The following is a 20,960-nucleotide window of genomic DNA, read 5'->3' on the forward strand; positions in this document are numbered from 1 at the left end:
TGCCCTCTTCTGGCCTGCTGTACATGCAGACAGAGCACTTATATACATAAAATAAATAAAACCTTTTTTAAAAAAAGCAAGCAAAATCACAAATTCTATAGTCACATTATCCAGGAAATATAAAGAGCCTGGCTTATGATCCAGGTAATGACAGTGAGAAAGTAGGGAGGTATAAAGAACAAGTATTGGGTTTTGTTTAAATAGGTCGAGAATAAATTAATTTCTCCAATATAATCTTACTAAGATATTTTGCTGCTGTTCCCAGTTCCTTCTAGGAACTTCTGTTTGTTCATTCAGTTTTCAGGGGTTTTTTATTTTTTATTTTATTTATTTTTTATTTTTAGAGACAGGGTTTCTCTTTGTAGCCTTGTCTGTCCCTGGGCTAGATTTGTGGACCAGGCTGGCTCGAGCTCACATTGATCTGCCTGCCTCTGCCTCCCTGAGTGCTGGGACTAAAGGTGTGCGCCACCGCACCTGCCATATTCAGTTTTCAATGGAAAGAGTTCAAATGATAAAAATGCCACATGCCTGCTCGTTTTGTTTGTTCAGTTCAAATAACTTTAATGCTCTTTGATCTATAACAAAATCTTTTCACTGAAAACCACAAGTGAGAGGTTTTAAGCATGCCTCACTGTTAAGACGCTCAGAACTTTGTCACTCAAAAGACTAGCAAGGAAGGTGATTTGATGAAGTTGCATGAAAGAGTGTCACAAAAGCATTTGAGCTTACTAGCGAGAGAGGATGGGCCAGAATAGCAAAGAGCCACTAGCCAGGTTGCCCCAGGCGTGTTCTCTGGACAGGATGAGAGTTAGGGTAAGGGATAGGAATATGCTGCTAACGTTGCTGCCCATTCCCGGAGGTGGACATCCCAGGATCGCTTCAGCCTTGCTCCCGGCCACAGGTGTGCTCCTAAGAAATAAAGGTCTGACTGTGTGCTTGATGCTCTTCTCCTGAGCTATCTCCCAGTGGGCATTTCCCCTAGAATTCCTGAAAGCTAGTTTCCAAACTCATGTGAAAACACAGCTGCCTGCTCAGGAGAGTGAGTGTGAATCTGTAGACCTGAGAGAGCCTGGAGGAACGCAGCGATATGGAAAAACCCGGAATATCAGGATTGGGAAGCTGTGGGTGTCAGGGGGAGTGCATTTCCAGGAGAGGCTGTTTCTGCTTACTAGTTTCTGCCTGTCCTGCTCTTGTTTTTAATTTACCCATTCATTTATTTCAATCCCTGCATTCTTTCCATGGGCTTCTTTTAAATATACTAGCCAATTAAGATTGGAAATTTTAGGCAACAGTGTGTAAGAGCATGCCCTTTAAACTATTTCTAATTAAGGGAGACATAATTTAGTATTAATTATTTTGTATATAATTTGTATTTTGATTTGAAATTTATTGGGGCCACTGTGTTTCAACACATTAAAAGTTTAACAGTGTTTTAATTGGGTAAATGCCCCACCCACCCACCCACCAAGGCTGTGGTCAGAGTCCTCTTGTTCAATCATATGACCTGCAGGCTGGTGAGTCACTCCCAGTTTTGGATTCAGCCATTCAGAGGCTAAACTGGATTGGACTGGTTTAGTAGTGGGAGGAGGCCCCCCCAGGGTTTGAAATGTTCTCAGAGGAAGGTATGTTGGTTGCCTGGGTGGTTCCTTTCTGCTGTCCTCAGGCTGCAGAGCCTCGTGCATGAGAGTGTGTACACACGTGTGCATAGACCTGGGCACTATAGGCTCTGGTTCCTGTGGCCGTAAACGCTGGCAGCAACAACAGTGTTTCAGTTTATAAAGCCAATCAGGTTGTTTGCAAAATGAACTCAGAGTGTTGGCACTCAGAACGTGGTCCCTGCTGGCTACTAACACATGTAAAGCCCTTGAAGAGCCAGTGTACTGCATGGAAGAGACTTTGTTCCTGTCTGAGTATGGACTATGGCTTAGTGGCGTACATTTGGTTGCCATTTTTATTGCGTCTATTTTTACACATAATTTGGGGCGGAATACAAGTTGGCAAATAAGTATCCGAGGAAATACCAGCCTTTTACACTTTGTTCCTGTTCCCGGCCCTCTTGTCCAGACTAATTCACAGCAATGTGCAGTGGGGAGCCCTGTGTTGGTAAGGAAAATCAGATACTTAGGGATATGAAGTAACCTTTGTTCCCTGGCTTCCATCTTGAGGAAAAACACTGAGGTGTTTCATTGCTGTGAGGGGAGGGCGACTGCAGCTACACTCATGGAGGCTGGAGAGGCCTGGGGAGTCTACAGTGCCCCTTGTCTTCTGTCTGTGCGGCCTAGTATCCTGTTCTGCAACTGGAACGTAATTTATTTAAAATGCACAAGCAATGGATACTTTGTTGTTTCTCAGAATGTTGAATTTAACTTTGCATTTCATGCAGATATATGGAATCTGTGTAGAGTAAGGTCCCAGGTCTGCGCCATTTCCCTTCCATGGGGCTTTTGAGAAACATTTCCCAATTTCTTAATGGCATTCTGCTATGTCTACCTAACCCTTTCTCCTGTTCTTCCTGTTACCCTTTCACTCACTGAATTATTTACATTCGTTTCTTAAAGACACATCAAAGATGAAATCATGGCATATTTTTCTGTGGTTGATGGGCAAATTGTTCACCAAAATACCAGTATATTACAAGTTGAGGGAAGAAAAGTGGGTTAGGTAGGGATCTCAAAGTGACGTGATCACTTCAAAAGTTAGGACGCTGTGACCGGGGAGACGACTTGGCGGGTAGGGTGGGTAAAGGTGCTTGCTGTGAAAGCAAGATGACCTGAGTTCAGATCCCCAGCACCCACAGAAAACCAAAGCATGGCTACAAGTGCCCAGGAACCCCAGCATTAGATGCTGGAGATGGGTGGACTCTGGGAGAATGCTGGATTCGCTTTAGCTGAAAGGGTGAGCTTCCAGCCTAGTGAGAGTCTTGGGAGAGAAGGTAGAAACGGATAGAGGCAGACTCCCAGTATCCTCTTTGTGTTTCACATGTGCCTTTTTGTACACATAAACACAGACACACACACACACACACACATATATGCCCATATACACACCCAGGCACACAGACACACATATCCACACATGCACACACACAAAGGTATATACACACATATATACACACATACACACACACATTCACATCCATGCACACAGGGTGGATGGCAGCAGAGGCTGCTATGATACAACACTCGTGTGCTGAGATTTGGGCAGCCTGTGACAAACACTGGTCCCCTTTCTCCTTGTAACAATAGAGCACTGATGGAGAGCCACAGATGGATGCTGACTCAAACATCTCCGAACTCCTTTCTTCATCCTGCTTCTCTGCAGCATCCTCTTACACCAGAGGAGCCAGAGGCAGGCCTGTGTCCTCTTCCCTGGACCCATTTACTTGTTTCAGGACCTGTTTGATTTTCTCACTTGCTTACGCGTTCATATTCTCACCTTACGGTGTGTTTCCTCTGGACTCCAGTTAGGGAGGCAGATTGGAAGTGAGTCGTTTGTAAATTGAAAGTCATGATTCTTTAATTACCTTTTAATTATTACACTTGTTAGATTTTAATCTTGAAGTACTAAGTAAGAAAGCTTGCACTAAGTAATAGTGCTTCTAATCTTCGCTCTGTGCCTTGTTAATCAAGTGGTACTTTGTAGGGTTAAAAGAGGAAGAATTTTTGAAGTAAACTTAGACATCTAGTTTTGAGAACAAGAGAAAAGTATCTTCAGACCCTGTTGATACCTGGGAGTTCTTGGCTTTGATTCTCACAATAATATGTGTGCCCAAATATGAGCATAAAGGGATGCCTATACCCTGTTACATAACTGTGTGTGGCTCTTCTGCAAGCCTGTATTTATTTGCAGGGGGACACGGGAGGAGACAGCTCTACAGACCTTTGCGGGGTGGGGGCAGGGAGGAGGGAGGGGGAGTGTTTGTTGCACCAGTAACAACAGTGAGAGCATGTGAAGTCTGGACATGATTTGATCCAAGCAGTCGTCTTCAGGAATTTGTTATGGAAACTGCTGCGCTGGCACGGGAGAAGTGAGGCATAGGGAGTGCATGTTCTTACCGTGTGAGCCACTCACAGGATGATGTTATGTAACACACGCTGCTGCACGTGTCTTTGTGTAGGGTTTGTGTTCTCGAGCATAGCGTTTGTGTTGAGACTGGCCTCCGGGTAATTGGAGTGGGGTTTCTTTGTCTTTATATCCAAACCACTGCTTTACAGTTCTTCGCAAACTGCTGGATGTGTTGTTTTGTCTGAGCAAAGCCTGCTCCTGCACGAGCCCAGCCATCTGCCTTGTCTGTGCTTGTCCCTAAGCAGTGATGCACACTGTGGAATGTCACATGTTGGGGTGGAGCCTGAGTGGGAGCAGGTGGAGGTGTCTGACTATGGTCTCCCTCACTGTGTGTGCTTCTTCCTTCCTTCCTTCGTCCCCTCACCTCTTTTTACTCTTAACAGATGAGCTGGTGTCTGCTCTCATGGAAAATGGGTGCCAACAAATATAAAGACTTTCTTCTCCATCTGGATGGACACCACCTTCTTGCATCCATTTCTATCTCTTGCTGTTCTATGGCACATCCATTCATCCATCCATCCATCCATCCATCCATCCTCCACCTATCTCTTCGCCACCCCCAACTATAGCACTTCATGTGGGGGTGGGGACACTGCTTCCCCCCCTCCCTCCCAATTCTCTGCTAATCTCTTTGGAAGGGTTGTCTGCCTTCGTTTTTTTTCAGTAGATATTCATTTCTCAACCGTGCTGCATTTTGATTTTGATCTGATTTCACAACTCACTCAAACTCTTGCAGGGGGTTGGGCAGCTTCTCTGAGGCTATGTCTGTACATTTGCAGGCCTCTGGAGCGTTCATTTCTTCTGTCTTAACTGCTGTATTTGGCATGTTTCACTGCTGTGGATCCAACCTTCTCCCTCCCCTCTTTTGTCTTAGCCACATTAACAGCTTTAGTCACGACAGCCTGTGTTACAGAACACAGTCCCGCGGGTTTGACCCTCTGGTTCGTCTTCCCCTCCCATTGCTGCCATTCCTCTGTAAGCCACCATGGTCCCCAACCTGAACTCTGTGAGAATATTTGAACCACTTTAAATTTCCTTGCCTAGCTGGGCAGCAGTGGCACACGCATTTAGTCCCAACACTCGGGAGGCAGAGGCAGGAGGATTTTTTTTGTGAGTTCAAGGCCAACCTGGTCTATAGAGCGAGTTCCAGGACAGCCAGAGCTATAACACAGAGAAACCCTGTCTTACTTAATGTGCTTTAATTGCTTCCTGTAGTTCTTAGGGGGGAAGGTCTGCAATCCTGAAAGTGCCCGTGAACCAGCCTCATGTTGCCCACTTTGTGTGCCAGCCTCACCTCTCACTGTGCTCCTGCCCTTTCTGAGCTGCCCGCACCCATGTTTCCTCCAACCACAGTTACAGACCGTTTTCTCCTGTGTTCTCACAGCCAGGTGAAGGCCTCCTGCTGTGCTCTCAGCTCTCCATTTACCAAGTGAGCCATTCCTAGCATTGGCCTGCAATGTGGTAGATGCATGTTAAAAACTGTGCAAGTGACAAGTAACAGGATAGGCCTGCTGCTCTGTTGGTTGTTACATACCCCAAGCATCTGGTTACCTCCTCTCTAGATGCATTCGTGGCGCTGTTGTGTGACAGTAGGTGCCTCTTAGCCTGTGTACATTATTTTCATACTCAGTTTTACAATTGTTTCTCCGACATCATGTTCAGAGTTCTTGTGTTCTTGAGCCTTGTCCCAGCAGCAGCTGGGAATCCCCTCCCAACCAGGCCACCACCTTTCCTGAGGCTCCATAGGTGTAAGTGGAGTTCTGGATGATTTTTTTATCCGAGCTGGGATAACCTGCTCTCCAGCTACACTCGCAAGAGTTCTGCAGGATTTGTATCCTAAGGAAGCAGAGAGCAAGTCAAGACGAGATCCCAGGACACGTGCATCGAAGTGCTGTGTTTCTGTTGTTGTTACTATTTTACCTTAGAGGCCTTCTCTCTTGATTATATTAAAATTGCATTTCAATAAGTGAAAAATATTTATGATAAGCTACTCATAAAATGTTCCATCTCACCCGTTTTTTTTTTAAGTAAAGGTTAGGTGGTGCGTCTTCCGTGTATAAAATGCTCCATCTTGTATGCCCCTCTTGTTTCCGTTGCAGTCATAGAACACCCTGAAAAAAAAACACAGCCGAGGGGAGAAAGGGTTGATTGTAGCGTATCTGTCTAAATTCTAGCCCAGCAGTTCAGAGACATCAGAGCATCAGGACCTTGATAGCAGTCACATGACACCTCTGGTTCAGAGCAGAATATGTGAAGGTGTGCTTGCTGCTCGGCTTGTATCCAGCACCTGAACTTGGGGGAATGGTGCCATGTTCCTATAAGCTGGCCTTCCTACATCAGTTAAAGCAATAAAGACGGTACCCTCCCATCCCCACCCCCACCTCCAGACATGCCCACAGACCAACCCAGTCTGGCAGCCCTGCACCCTCTTCCCAGGTGATTTTAGTTAAGTCAGAATGGCAGTGGAAAGGAACCATCATAGCTCCCCCGCCATGTCAACGTGGCACTTTAAAAGTCCAAAATCTCATAACTGTGAGGTCCCTCTTATCAAAAGCAAGTTAAGTACTTCCAAAATATAATGGCACAGACTAAACATCCTTATTCTCAAAATGGAAGAACAGGGACATAGGAACAGTTAGGTCAAAACAAAACTAAAATCTACAAGTGCAGATGCCAAGGACTGCATGCAGCTTCACTGTTTGCTGGCCTCTGGGGCTTAGAGTGTAATCAAGTGGCCCTCCAAGTGCTTGGGTAACTCCGCCCCACGACTCTGCCCACCAGCAGTGCACACATGCCCATTTAGGCTTAGGTAGGCTCCATTCCGATCACCTGTAGTTCTGCTTGGCAGAAACCCCATAGCCCTGGCCTCTCCGACGTCCTGGAGTCTCCATTCCCACAGAAGCTTTGCCTTCACCGCTTCACATCATAGTCTCTCGGGGCCTTCCGTTAGGGATTCCCAACAGTTGCAGGCCTCAGCTGCTCTCTTCCGCCATCCTCAATCCTGTATCTTTTGTGTGCCTTTTAAACCAGTACCAGGTGCACTGTGCTCCTGATGTAGCCAAGTACTCATGCCGGCCTGAGATGCAGCCTGGCCCGCTTAGGCCACAGCTATATCAGTTTGTGTGCTCCCTTTGGGGGGCAGGGGACCCCTGTAGGATTTCTTCCTTTAAGGGAACTTATTCTATCCCACCAGGTGGAGCCTCCAGTAGGGCTTTGCCTTACTTAAAATAGGATCTCCTTCCTACGGTCCATGTGGTGCCCAGGGGGTTTCACCAGAGCGTCTGACCTCTCCATCACTTACAGCCTTTCTCAGTTCAGCCTGAATGCCCCCACACCCTGCAGTCGCCCTGATGTGCCGCCAGTAAAGCAGTTCAATTGGCTTCAGTTTTACCTTTACTAAGGTCCTTTCACATCACTTAAGGCAATACTGCCTTCCCTCCATGCCCACAGTCGAGTTTGATCTGGACAGGCCTTCCTCGAGACTCTGCCCAGGTGACTGGTTCTAGGTAGTGCCGAATTGACGACTGAAGGTGCCCATCACAGTGACTGCTAGTGTACCCAGGAAAGGGTCTTCCCCAAGTGGCTAGTAGCCACTTGCAGTTCCCCAGTGTCTTCAGATGATCATTCCATTTTAAATCACTATGTTTCAGCTGTTGGGCTTTGCCTCTCTTTTCTGAGAAGAAGGATGGAGGGGCTGATGGGAGGGGGGAGAAGAAGGGACTTGGAGGAGAGGAGGGAGGGGAAGGTTTGATCGAGATGTAAAGTAAATAACTTAATCAATAAAAAAGTATTTATTATAAAAACTAAAATAAAATCCATTTTATAACAAAATAAAAATCTACCTTGTTCTTCGGGACAGCAACTTTTTTTTTAGGTGTTTTTGTTTGTTTTGTTTTTGTTTTGAGACAAGGTTTCTCTATGTAGCCCTGGTTGTCCTGGAACTTGGCTTTGTAGACCAGGCTGGTCTTGAACTCAGTGATCCACCTGCCTCTGCCTCCTAGGTGCTGAGAAAAGGCGTGTGCCACCATGCTCGTCACAGGACAGCAATTTTACCAATCACTCCTAAGTTAGATCAGTGCACAGCCCTCTCCAGTAGTCTGTATCTTCACTTCTGGATTTAAGCAATAAAAATAAATACTAGAAAAGAGTTTTTAAAAAAACCAAAAACAGTCTCTTGTACCAAGGGGAGAAAGCAAAAGGCAATGTTAGTATATGCTTGTACTTTATGTTTGCATTTCTACTGTGGGGTTTTGTGCTAATTAAAAAAAACAAAAACAAAAACAAAACAAAACAAAAAGAAAAAAAAAAAAACGAGTGGTTTCCTTAAATTACCTACCTGATGTTATTTCTGAGTTACTGAGAATAACATGATTTTATCTTAAAGGAATAAATTAAGGTGCAAGCTTTAAGAAAAGTTGTAACTTCAAGGAAAATTAAATTTATTAGAGAGGCACGATGCTAACTAACATGGTTTAGTTCTCAGACCTCAGATAAGAATCACACAGTGAGAAAGCTGGGTGTGATGGTTTGTACCTTTTAGTCAGGAGGTAAGAGCCAAGGATGCTCAGTTCATAGTCTGATGCATAGGGGACAGAATACAAGGTCAGCCTAGGCTGAAACCACATAGAGAATAGAATAGAAGGCCAGCTTAAGCTGAAACCTTACCACAGCAGGAAAAGCACCCCCCCCCTCATTACTCATCCTTTGGGGCTCCAAACTGTTATAAGTGAGGGATTACACAGAGGCAGGAATGAGTCTAGATAGGTGCGTCACTGAAGGCCCAGTTCAGCATGGGTGACAGCTCATGAAAGCTGGGCACCTGGAGCACACTGCAGAGCACACCAACAAACAGCTCCACAGCTCAGACAGTGCCTTTAGGCAGCTTAGCTGGTCCGCATTGCTTCCAGGCAGCTCAGTTGCTCTGTTCCTTTAGTTGCTCTTGTTGTTTATGAGAACTGGGGAAGAAGGAGAGTAGCACACTTGCTCAGTTTCAGGACTTCCTGAGACTGCTGTGTTGTTTGCTTCTGGGTCTTAGTGACCTTCAGGGTAAATGGCTATATAAGTAGAAAGGCCTGGGCATCTCTGTTTTCATATTTCTCCACAGCATCCAAGTTCATTCTCATGTGTTGAGGTACTAACAGACTACAGGATTCCAGAAAGTAATATTGGGGTTATTCCCTTCATCTGCCACCCAAGTAAAATGTGTTGTAGAATTTTAGTGTTCAGATAACTTTAGCTGTTACTATAGAGATATTTTGAAATTGTATGAGAATCTAGCCATATATGTTCCCACATGTACTTTTACATGTGTATATGTGTACATATACGTATGTGTGATTTAAGCATTTTTGTCTATAGTGAGTGCTTTTTAAAAAATGGGTACTATACAGACTGTTAAGTATTAATTTTATTCAAATACTTAAACTTATGGCAATAGCATTGTTGTTGTTGTTGTTGTTGTTGTTATTATTTTAATTTCTGTTAACACTATGGCCAAAAGCAAGTTGGGAAGGAAAGATTTATTCTTACAGTTTACAGTTCAGCATTGAGAGAATTAGGGAAGGAGATCAAACAGAGGCCATAGAAGAATGCTGCTTACTGGCCTGTCCTCTATGGCTTCTTGCTCAGCTTAACTTCTTATACCACCCGGAACCATCTGCCATACAAATCACTGATCAATAAACTATTCCCTCAGTCTTACCAATCTAATGGAGGCACTTCCTCAGTTTACACTAGCTGTTCCTGATGACTCTAGTCTGTGTCAAAAATAAGAAGAACCAGCACACCCTTTTAAAATACATTTTTACTTTATGCTTTTACAGTAAACAGTGGCTGTTTAGCTTGTATAGAGGGAGCTTGCCCTTGTTTCTGAGACAAGGTCTCAGCGTGCCCTGGTTGGCCTAGAACTCTGTACGAAGACCAGGCTGGCCTCATACAAGACATCCACCCATCTTTGCCTCCTAAGTGCTGGAATTTAAGTCATGTGCCACCACATATGGCAAGTTTGTACTTTCTGTTCACACCTCCAACTTGATTTATGTCCTTTTGATCTTATATTTTTCAGTTTAGAATTTATGTAATTTTCTTGTATCTTCACTTTGATTGTAATCATTTCTAAAATAAAAGATGGGTTGTGATGTTTAAAAAGGTAAAATCCATGATGATTGAGTCATTTGGAAAAATTAAACTATCATAAGATAATAAAAACAATTGAGATCTTGTCAATTAAAAAAAAAAAAACTTTTTTCTGGGGCTAGAGAGATGGCTCAGTGGTTAAGAGCACTGGCTGCCCCTCCAAACTCCTGGGTTCAGTTCCCAGTGCCTACATGGCAACTCACAACTGTTCGTAACAGTTCCATGGCATCCAGCATCCTGTCACACACATACGTGAAATCAAAACACCAGTGCACATAAAATAAAATTAATTAATTAATTATTTTTAAAAAGGGGCCTTATTCAGACTCACTGGATTGTGCAGCTGTTTCTGTTCTGAAATGACATCATTCTAAAGGAAGTTTTTGTCTTTTATTCTCTTGGTCAAAAAACTTCATTCTTCAATGACTTTATTCATTCTTTTCAGGATTACTCAGTGTTTACTCTCCTTGCTAATGGCAGGGTTCTCATAATAGCATGCTGTTTCTTGTCCAGAGCTTGGCAGTCACAGAAGTTCTGGTTCTTATTCTCCAGGGAATTTGAATTTTCTGGAAGCAAAACATTTTTTTTTTAATTGGAAGACCTCATACAGTATCAAGTCTCTTCTTGGTAGCCTGCTGTCCTTCCTCTGAGTGCCACCAGGTCTCCCCATCCAGGGGACGTGGTCAAATATGAGGCACCAGAGTACAGGTGAAAGTCAGACCCCACTCTCCACTCAACTGTGGAGAATGTTCTGACCATTGGCTAGATCTGGGAAGGGGTTTAAAGTTTACCGCCTGTATTGTCCTTGCCTGGTGCCTTAGTTTGAGCGGGACCCCTGGGCCCAAATCTGCCTATCATAATGTTCTACTTGTCGGTTTCTAGAGCGTATACAGGGGGAGGAAGTCCCCCTCAGTCACAGTCATAGGGGAGGGGAGTAAGGGGAAAATGGGAGGGAGGGAGGAATGGGAGGATACAAGGGAGGGGATAACCACTGAGATGTAATATGAATAAATTAATAAAATTTTAAAAAATAAAAAAATAAAATTGGAAGACCTTTAGACACTTGGCCTAGACTTCTGTACATACCTGTTTAGTACTCTTGACATCAATAGATGTCACGAGTCTATGAATTAAAAAAAAAAAAAAAAAAAAAGAAAGTATTCTTTGTAGAGAGCTGTCCTTTCCCCTGCTGCTGTAGGGTGTGAATGGTGGTGCTCACCCTGGTGGCTGTGGAGGTCAGGGAGGAATCTGTGATGATTTTCTGGGGTGTGAACAAATAGGAAGTCGAGCTGCATTCCCAGTGCATAAGCACTCCCTTCTAACCCCTCATAAAATACACGTAGATTGGTTCTTAGGTTGGGGGCGGTGTATATGGAATCTTGCCTTTCCTCTAGGTTTAAAAAAACAAAAAAACAAGCAAACAGAAGTACATGCTGTGTTTACTTTTCTTCTCAAGATTGATGAAGTACTTCAAGGAGTTTCTTGCTCAAATGACCGTTAAGCTGTGTTTCAAGTAACTTACTAGTCATCCTTCTCACACCACCTGGGCCACACCAGGGCCCGCCATTTGTGTTTCCCTGGGCCTGTGGGGATGGTAAGAGAGGTTTCCTCTCAAAAGTGATGGGGAAGGTCTAAGGAGATTTGAGAGTGTGGAGGCTGCGGAAACGGCAGTGGTAAAGTGGTACGCTTCTGCTTCTGGGAAGACTTTGCTGTCTCCACATTTGTTTGTATTCCTTTAATGCTTTTGTTTTAGTTCAAAATTCAAGGCTTAGACTGAGTGAGGTTTAACTGTCACGTTCCACCACTCTTCATACAAAGACTATTTGGGAAGTTTCTTCCTTCTGTGTATAGAGCCAGTTTCAGAGTATCTTCTACATCGAGTAGCATGTCTTAGAACTTAGAAAGGGATAAAGCCCTGTCTGCGAGAGGGCGGGCGGTTATGAGGGCGGTTATAAGTACAGAGGTGAATGACATTCTGTGAGTTAAATTATACCTGTCACTACTTATCTGTGGATTTATATTTCAGTAGGAGGATAAAACGTAAAAGTATATTAGGACTTGGTTCTTGCTATTTGGAGTTAACCATTTAGAGAACCAAGATATTCATTTGCATATATGGCCGTGGATTACAAGGGCAAAGAAGTACGGGATTACCCTCATTGCCGCTCTGAGTTCAGTTTAGGAATACAAGGACTTCAGGAACCAGAAATGATGAGTTGGGGGTCATCGAGTGCCCCATAGAGGAGGTGGAGCCAATTCTGCTTGGAAGGAGAAAGGATTGTTATCAGATCAATAAATAGGACATCCTGAGCAGAAAGGGCAATGGCCGTGATGTTAAGCTGATCACAAAATGCTTGGGTTTGGGGAGGATCTGAGAGGTTGCTGTCTGGTTTGGAAAGGTGTCGTGGGAAGAGAGGAGCTGATCGTGGGGCACTTATAGACTCTGGGAGGTCACATATCCTCACATGTTTATATTTTTCTTGCGTTCCTCTTGGTTCATACGAGCTTCTGAGAGAAGTAAACAAATCTGAGTGTTTTAGTGGATCTCAATCAGACATCATGCATATCCGGTACCCTGCCTGTCAGACTCCCCTGGTTGTCAGATATCCTGCATATCAGATGTTTACAATATGATTCATAACAGAAGCAAAATTACAGTTATGAGGTAGCAACGGAATTAATTTTATGGCTGGAGGTCATCAGCATGTGAGGAACTGTAGTAAAGGCTGGCAGCATTAGAGAGGTTGAGAACCACTGCTTTAAAGGACTTGTCAGCTTTAATGTGGCTGTAGTACTGGTATTTGCAGGTGCTGTTGTTTGGGCGGCACATACATGCGACTGTCAGGTTGAATTAGCATGCAAGAATCTGAACACGGTGCGCTTTTTCCTAGGCCGGACCTGATAGACATGAATACTGTTGCTGTTCAAAGCAACCTTGCAAATTTAGAGCACGCTTTTTATGTAGCTGAAAAAATCGGTGTTATCAGACTTCTGGACCCCGAAGGTGAGTTGTTTTCTTGGCTCTTACCTGCGCTGGCATGAGCGAGTGTTTCCTCAGAAGTCACCTCTTAGCATCGTGAAATAATTCATTCCTTTCGCTGCTTGTAGATGTTGATGTCTCTTCACCTGATGAAAAGTCAGTAATAACCTATGTGTCCTCCCTCTATGATGCGTTTCCCAAAGTCCCTGAAGGTGGTGAAGGCATTGGTGCAAACGTGAGTATTGGTTTTTTTCTGCACTTGAAGATGTTGGTTCATCAATAACCAGTTCATTGAATTGCTTGCTAATTAGTGTGGAGTTTTGAAAAATAGATTTTAAATGCCACTCAAGTATTTGAGTCAGTGGGCTGTTTCTCTGATCTCACACAGTTTTTCTACCATTGAAATTAAAGTGTAACTTTTGTTCTGCCTCACAATTAAAGGAGAGTCACAGCACATCTGTGAATTAACGTTAGGAGTGACTGAAAGGTAAAGGCGTTCCTTTGTAACTTGCTGCCCTTTTGCTTCTGCGGGCTCTCCTATCCTGTGTAGCTAGGCCGTCTCACTCTAGAACGCAGTTCAAAGCTGCCTCAGAAGACCCCATGAAATATGTTGACTATAGTTATTTTCTGAGTTACAGATGAGGCCCAGATGAAGGTCTCCACATTTGTGACCAAGGCGAGGTTTCTGACACAGGGCTTGGGCTAGTGGGACCTTACTAGATCACTGTTTCTCAAGGCTTGAGGAATTTAACCCAGCTGTGTACTTTGCTATGGCCATGGCAAACACATACTGTCTAGAAGTGAGCTGTGTTCATTTGAGGGTGATGCCCCTTTGCCTCAGGCCGCTCCCTTCTCAGAGAGAGTGATGTGGAGAGATAGATACATACATACATACATACATACATACATACATACATACATACATACATACATACATTGATTTCCGATTACTTATGTCTCTGCCCTATGGCACTATTTCTAGGTCTATATTTGATCTCTTCCCTCTCGCCTTTCACGTGAAAGATCTTAACCTGCTGGATCTCCAAGCAGCATGTTCGCAGTTCACTTCCCTGAGCTGCTGCTGCTGCGGAATGCTTCCTGTAGCTTCTTCCTTTTTCTTCTTGCCTCCTTTACCTCCTCTTTCTTCTTGATAGCTTATGCTTTTCCATCTCTTTGCATTAGCTTTGTGCATGCGAAATTGATCCTCTAATAGCGTGGTGGTGTCTTTAGCATACAGGCTAAGTGGTAAAATTCATTCAGGACGTTTTGGTGGTGAGAACTGCAGTTTGATTATCATTACTGGTAATTCCACCTGTGACTTTGTAGTGTTAACCAATTACTTACAGTAGAGCATTTCTGTGTTGGGGCCCTGCCTACTTTGGGATGCATATTGTATTCACTTTCACTATACCCTGCTGCAGCCCCATGATTACACACTGCTTACTGCAGTACTGCTCCGAGCCCACCTTTCCCAAGAAGTCTCTTGTGACCATTGCAAGGCTCTTGTGTATTCTGATTTTTCCCCTTAATTTTCAGCATGTGCTGCCTGTTTCAGCCATTTGAACACTTAGACAGATATCGCTCCCTGTCCCGCCTAACTGTTCTTACAAAGATTCTCTCCCTAGTTAGACAAGCGCTCCTGGCTACAGATGTTACGCCTTAAAAGTTCTGCTTTTTGTTGTAACAGTGAGTGCAATTGTGTTACTTACTAAGCAGTCTTCGGAAATTTAATCACATAGCAGTTGACAGCCTTCCAATTTCTTCCCTTTTAAAAGAGTTTGTTTAATGAGTACTTGAAAATTCCATCATATTTAACTCTTTCCCATCTGGTCCCTACATTTCCTGTAACTCCATTGATTATCAGATATTGGGAGACTTAAATGCATTGTGGTTGGCAGAGATGGTTAGCCTGGCTTATGCAAGCTATTACTTTCCTAAGTTGTACCTTGGAAAACTTCCGAAATCACAGCATTTTTTGAAGCCCCAGAAATTTCTTTGATGCAGTGTCTGTCCCAGACAGCCGCTATCTGTCGACCAGAATTGCCGCCCCTTGGGACCGGGTTGGTAGTCAAATGTTGACAGCATGTTTTTAATTTTGTTTGTGTGGACAGAGCTGTAGCTGAGTGGAAGCTAAGAGAGCATTTACCTGCTTCTCTCTGTCAAGCTTCAAGACTTCCGGACTCACAGGAACACGTCTGACAAATTGTGTTTCAGATGAGCACTATCGCCCGTAGAGCCAAACTTTACCTGCTGTTTTGTTATCTAGGATGTGGAAGTCAAATGGATCGAATACCAGAATATGGTGAACTACCTCATCCAGTGGATTCGACACCACGTGGTCACGATGTCTGAGAGAACCTTTCCTAACAATCCTCTAGAACTTAAGGTTGGTGAATCGAAGAAGTTTTAAAGGGTTGATTTCATTAAAAACTTTTAAGTAGGCTGGGATAACCCCATAATCTTAGAGTTCAGGATAAATTGCCGTTGACAAGCCATACATTTTAGTAAGCATTTTTTTTGTTTGTTTGTTTTGTTTCTCAAGACAGGGTTTCTCTGTTTAGCCATAGCTGTCCTGAAACTCACTTCATAGACCAGGCTGGCCTTGAACTCACAGTGATCCGCCTTCCTCTGCTTCTCTGAGTGCTGGAATTTAAGTCATGCACCATCATTGTCCAGCTTAGTAGCAAATATTTTTTATTACCCATATACTTATGTATAGATAGAGGTAAATATTAATAATTAAAGGACAATAGCGACATCTTTAAGAAGCTGCATTAAAGTGACAACATCTTTAAGGAGTTACATTCGCCAGGCTTTATATGTTGAGAATTAAGGGTATAACTTGAGAGCTTCTGAAACTAACATTGCCAGATCTTACATGTTGAGTGGGAACTGCTAGGAGCCCACTAGATACCGGAACAGGAGGGTTCACATTTAGAGAAATGACCAAGAGCAAGCCTCTGCTTGAGTCAGACTAGAAACTGCCCCGAAGGGCTTCTTGTGTAAAGTACAAGGTACATCCTGCATGTTATGAATTTTAAAATAAAGATTCAACTAGAGTAAGTGCACGTGAATTTAGAATCGACACTCGTAGGCTGCTGTTAGTGGCCAAGGTTTAGCAAACCTTTGCTAATACTGTGATCCTAGCTATGACCACTGAGAAAGATGCCTCAGCAAAATAAAGGAGTTATAAATACATAAGATTATCAAAGAATAAGCTGTCATTTTGTACATTTGTATTTGAAATAGCAAAAGCAGTTTGTTTTTTAACAAACCACTAATATGAATATTGACTGCAGAGGAGCTTGAATTCCTTGACTTAATAAGCTTTGTTTTAACTCTCAGATTGGAATCACAAAGATTGTAATAACACAGCATAGGCCCCATGAAAGCCGTTTGTTGAGCTCACACATCTGTTCAGAGCATCTGTGGCATGGCTTTTCTTCTCATTGCCACAGGGAGTTTGTCCTTGGCACAGAGTTACCTGTTATTTGTTGAATAATAATAATAAAGACCTTTTTAACAGGATCTTATCATTGTGTGATGCCTCCGTGTGTGTATGAACTATTCTAGGCTCTGGAAGCGTGGTCCTTCCACTGCCACATGGTGCCACAAACTGTTTTGGCGATTAATGACTGATAGCAACCTATAAAATGTGGGGGTTTGGTTCAATATAGTGTTTGGGTTTAATATACAAATACACTTGTTTCCAGGTGGGTTCCTGGGGGTTGTTTGTTTATTGTTTTGTTGACCATTGGGAAAATTTATGTTGGTCTCTGACTTCTGCAGATCTTTAGAGTTGTAGAATTCTGAGCGTTTCAAGAAGTTACTTGCTAGTGGGTAATGTAGGAGAGAAAACATATCCTGAGGAGTTGGCAGATATCTCTCCAAGTTCACAAACTTTTACAGAATCTTACAGAAATATGTTGTGCATTTCAATATAGCATAAATGAATCTTAATTGATTAGTATGCACCTATGAAATATCAAAGTGTTTTATTTTTGTAACTTCTACCTTCCTTTATTAGGAGACAGAAAACAGTTGAAATTGATAGTGGTACGGTGAGTCCACATGGTTGCCGAACTTCTACAGATTCCAGAATAGAGCCATAGCATGGAAGGGGACGCGTCTTTTCCTTCCTTTGTGTACATTGTATCAAACTGTTTTCTAGAACCTAAAAGCCAGTGTCTGGTGTTTGGGAAGTTCAGACTCTGAAGGATGTGCGTGGGTGCCGGGCGTTTCAACAGAGCCATCGCTTACCGTTCAGATTCCCATGTGGCACATGTTCAGTCACAGCTCATGTCAACAGTTCAGCTTTTCTTGTCCCAGCACACAGCTGCCTGGCAGCTGGAACACTGGTTCCATGAAGAAGTTCTGCTGAGTGCCCGTGACACAGGAAACTGCCTGTGCTGTAGCGATATGAAAGTGGGGCTTGCAGATGGCCCATAACTTAATTTCCTTTTCATTACAGGCACTTTATAATCAGTATTTACAGTTTAAAGAAAAAGAAATTCCACCAAAGGAGACAGAAAAATCAAAAATTAAGCGACTATATAAATTACTAGAGGTGAGCCAAATACTCTCGGTACATTGAAGCCTACAGTCTGAGCCGGTTTCACTTCTTTGCTTTACCTGAATTATTTTGTTTCCTTAAGATTTGGATAGAATTCGGACGCATCAAACTCCTCCAAGGTTATCATCCAAACGACATAGAAAAGGAGTGGGGCAAACTCATCATTGCCATGCTGGAGAGGGAGAAGGCGCTCCGTCCTGAGGTGGAGAGGTAGGGGAGTGTCTGGCCTCAGTGTGCTGCCCGCTGCAAGGTGGGCTCCGATCTCACCCTCTTACAACTTGGCTTTTCATTTGCTTTGATGGTCATTTTTTGTTTGTTTGTTTGTTTTGTTTTGTCTTTCTTTCTTTCTTTCTTTCTTTCTTTCTTTCTTTTTTTTCCTTGTGTGTGTTCACATCTGCCTGGGCACTATGTGTGCTTGGATGTGGAGGTCAGAGTTTAACCTTGGTCTTTTCCTCAAGAGCTGTCTCCCATGTTTTTTATGAGAAATGGTCTGTCACTGGGATCTGAGGCTCACACAAATTACATTTTCCATTTCCTTCTTGGTATGACCTTGGATATGTTTCTGGTTTGTTTTGTTGTTGTTGTTGTTGCTGTTTGTTTGTTTGTTTGTTTGTTTTTCCCATTTCTTTATCTAGAAATGGTAACAAGAACTCTTACAGAATAAATCAGGGACTATGTAGAGGACCTTGTAGATTGGATTGCTGTGTGGAGTCTCAGCTAATAAGGTGTTACAGTTAAACAAAACAAAACAAAACAAAACACCCAGAAGTCTTACTCAAGGGGACCTTAAATTGTCACCAGGGCCCAGGTTTGGAAGCTCACAGTTTAGAGATTAGCTATTTTGTTTCTTGTTGAAGTTGTAAATATGGCACTTGAAACACTTCTGTTTAAAAGGCAGCGGAGGCTGGGGTGGAGCTCAGTCAGTAGACTGCTTGCCTCACGTGCACAGAGCCCTGGACCATCCCTAGCACCACATAAAACTGCATGCCACAGCGCATGCCTGTAATTTGAGCATTTGGGAAGTGTAGGCAGAAGAATTAGAAGGTCACAATACATTTTCCCTTGGCTGTGTACTGAGTCAGAGACCCGCCTGTGCTACCTGAGACCCTGGGTTCTCTTTCTACCGTGTGTTTTTTAGTCCACTTAATTATCACTCCTCACTTGTTATTCTATGGTCCTAGCTGTACCCCACTGCTCAGGAACCACCAACCCACCTGAGTACTGGGGTTCTAAGCCAGGGCTTCGAACTTCTAGGCAGTACACTACATTGAACTGCATGCCCAGCCGTGTCATGTGCACTTAGTTCCTTGTGGCTGTTGTCCTGCAGCCGTGCTGTAGCATGTGGGGACTCGCGCTGTCTGCCCCTCCTCACAGCTGAAGGCGTGTATGCTCAGGCAGCTTTCTAGCTGCAGAACAGGCACTCTGGCTGCCCCTGGGGAGCTCTCCTGTGCTGGCTTCCACCCTATTCTCCTCCCAGGGTATTGGTCGGTTCTTTTGGCAGGGAATCTGTTTCACTGCCCTCTTTCTCTTTACTGCTAACCCTTCTCAGACTTCAGCCTCCATATTCCTTCCAGTACTATCCCCAGCCTGGTCACATGCCCTTTTTTTATGACTAATTATTTATGAGTGTTTCTCAGATTGCTTGCCTTGGTTGTAATTTCATATTTATTCATGTTTCATTCAAGCCACCTGTTTCTTAGACATTAGCTCTAAGAATATGGAGACCAGGCCATCGTTTTGGGTCCCTTACTAGTGCTTTTGCTTAGTGCCAGGCATGTAACCGAGACACTCAGTGTGCTTGTGTTCTCAATGTCTCACACACTGACTTTCGTGCTGACATGGAATAATGTATCAAAGATACAAAGGCAAGTCCACCTTTTGAACCGTTATTACTAGTTACACGCTGGTTAAAACACGAAGTTACAATGTCTATATAAGCAGAGCGTAAGAATCACATTGAGCTTCAAATGCTAGGGCTGCAGCTCTTACAGATGACTGACATGAGATATTAAACTAATCATTTGAATTAAAGATACAGAGAAAAGGTAGGTTTTGCAGTCCCTGCAGTAGGAGCTGAATCTTCATGTGTGTCTTCATCCACTTTGTATTGCTATAACAGAATGCTACAGACTGCCTAACAAAAAGGGAGTTTATTATCTGGGGTTGTGTTATGGTAGAGGTCTACTCTAAGCCCAGCACTGGGGAAGCTAAAACAGGAGCACAGAAGGTTGCAGGATAGCCTGGGCTAATATAAAATGTGTCTTGTGTTGAGAGAGAGGGAGGGAGGGGAGAGAGAGAGAAGAAAGGAGGGGAGAGAGAGAGAAAGAGAGATAGACAGAGGGAAACAGAGAGAGACAGACAGACAGACAGAAAGACAGAGGGAGACAGAGAGATGGGGGGGGAGGAGAGGAGAGAGAGGGAGAGAACAGGAAATTGGTAATTGGTGACTCAGAGTGTGAAGAGATTGAGAAATGCAGAGCCTGGTGCTGGCCCTGGGTGAAGGCTTCTGTGCCACACCTTCCCCTGGTAGATGGCCGAAAGGCCATGAAGAGAAGAATGGATTGGGGTGGCACGTGGGGACCAGACAGGCACAGGAGAGAGCAGCTGCTCACAGAAGCAGGGTAGCCTAATGGCCAAACTCCTTTCTGTCCACTGGCGCAGCAACTGAGCTGCTCCTTTGAGAATGACATTAATTTATTCATGAGGGTTGAGCCTTTATGATCTAATCGCTCTTAAGCTCTTCACATTCCCAGCATGCTGCACTGGGATCGTGTTCACAACACATGGTGCTTTTTAGATACATTCAAACCACAGTAGGATACTAATGAAAGACAGCAGTTGAGAGTTCAAGATTCGGGAGCCAGTTTATTCCAGATTAGGTTTATTACTTCAGCCTGGCAGTCATGTGCTCTTAGACGCATTCTTAAATCCCCAGGCCTCTTTTCTTCATCTGTAACAGGAGGTAACAACACCTATCGCATTTGGTGGTTATGAGTGTAAGATGAGGTTGAGTGTGCAACATGCCTAGTTTCCTGGTACACATCAACTGTGTATAAGTATAAGGCGTAGCTGTTCCTATTTTTAAATGTTCTAGTTTACTTGGTAAATGCCTTTTGCAAATCAAAACGTTTAACTCACAGCAGCGAAACCTCAGTTTGGCTTTGTAATGTTGGATGTATTGAGGAGCTTGGTTGGGTATAAGCCTTT

General features: G+C 43.7%; 1 protein-coding gene across 1 annotated transcript in view; it reads left to right on the forward strand.

Moving 5' to 3' along the window:
* Dst (dystonin) overlaps positions 1–20,960 on the forward strand; it is a 405,110-nt gene that overhangs the window by 226,866 nt on the left and 157,284 nt on the right. The window contains exons 11-15 of the mRNA XM_051153028.1: positions 13,092–13,204; positions 13,309–13,415; positions 15,447–15,566; positions 17,652–17,747; positions 17,836–17,963. Coding sequence (XP_051008985.1) covers positions 13,092–13,204; positions 13,309–13,415; positions 15,447–15,566; positions 17,652–17,747; positions 17,836–17,963 — 564 coding nt within the window. The remainder of the gene's footprint in view (positions 1–13,091; positions 13,205–13,308; positions 13,416–15,446; positions 15,567–17,651; positions 17,748–17,835; positions 17,964–20,960) is intronic.

Source organism: Acomys russatus, chromosome 11, assembly GCF_903995435.1.
Source record: "Acomys russatus chromosome 11, mAcoRus1.1, whole genome shotgun sequence".
Lineage (NCBI taxonomy): Eukaryota > Metazoa > Chordata > Mammalia > Rodentia > Muridae > Acomys > Acomys russatus.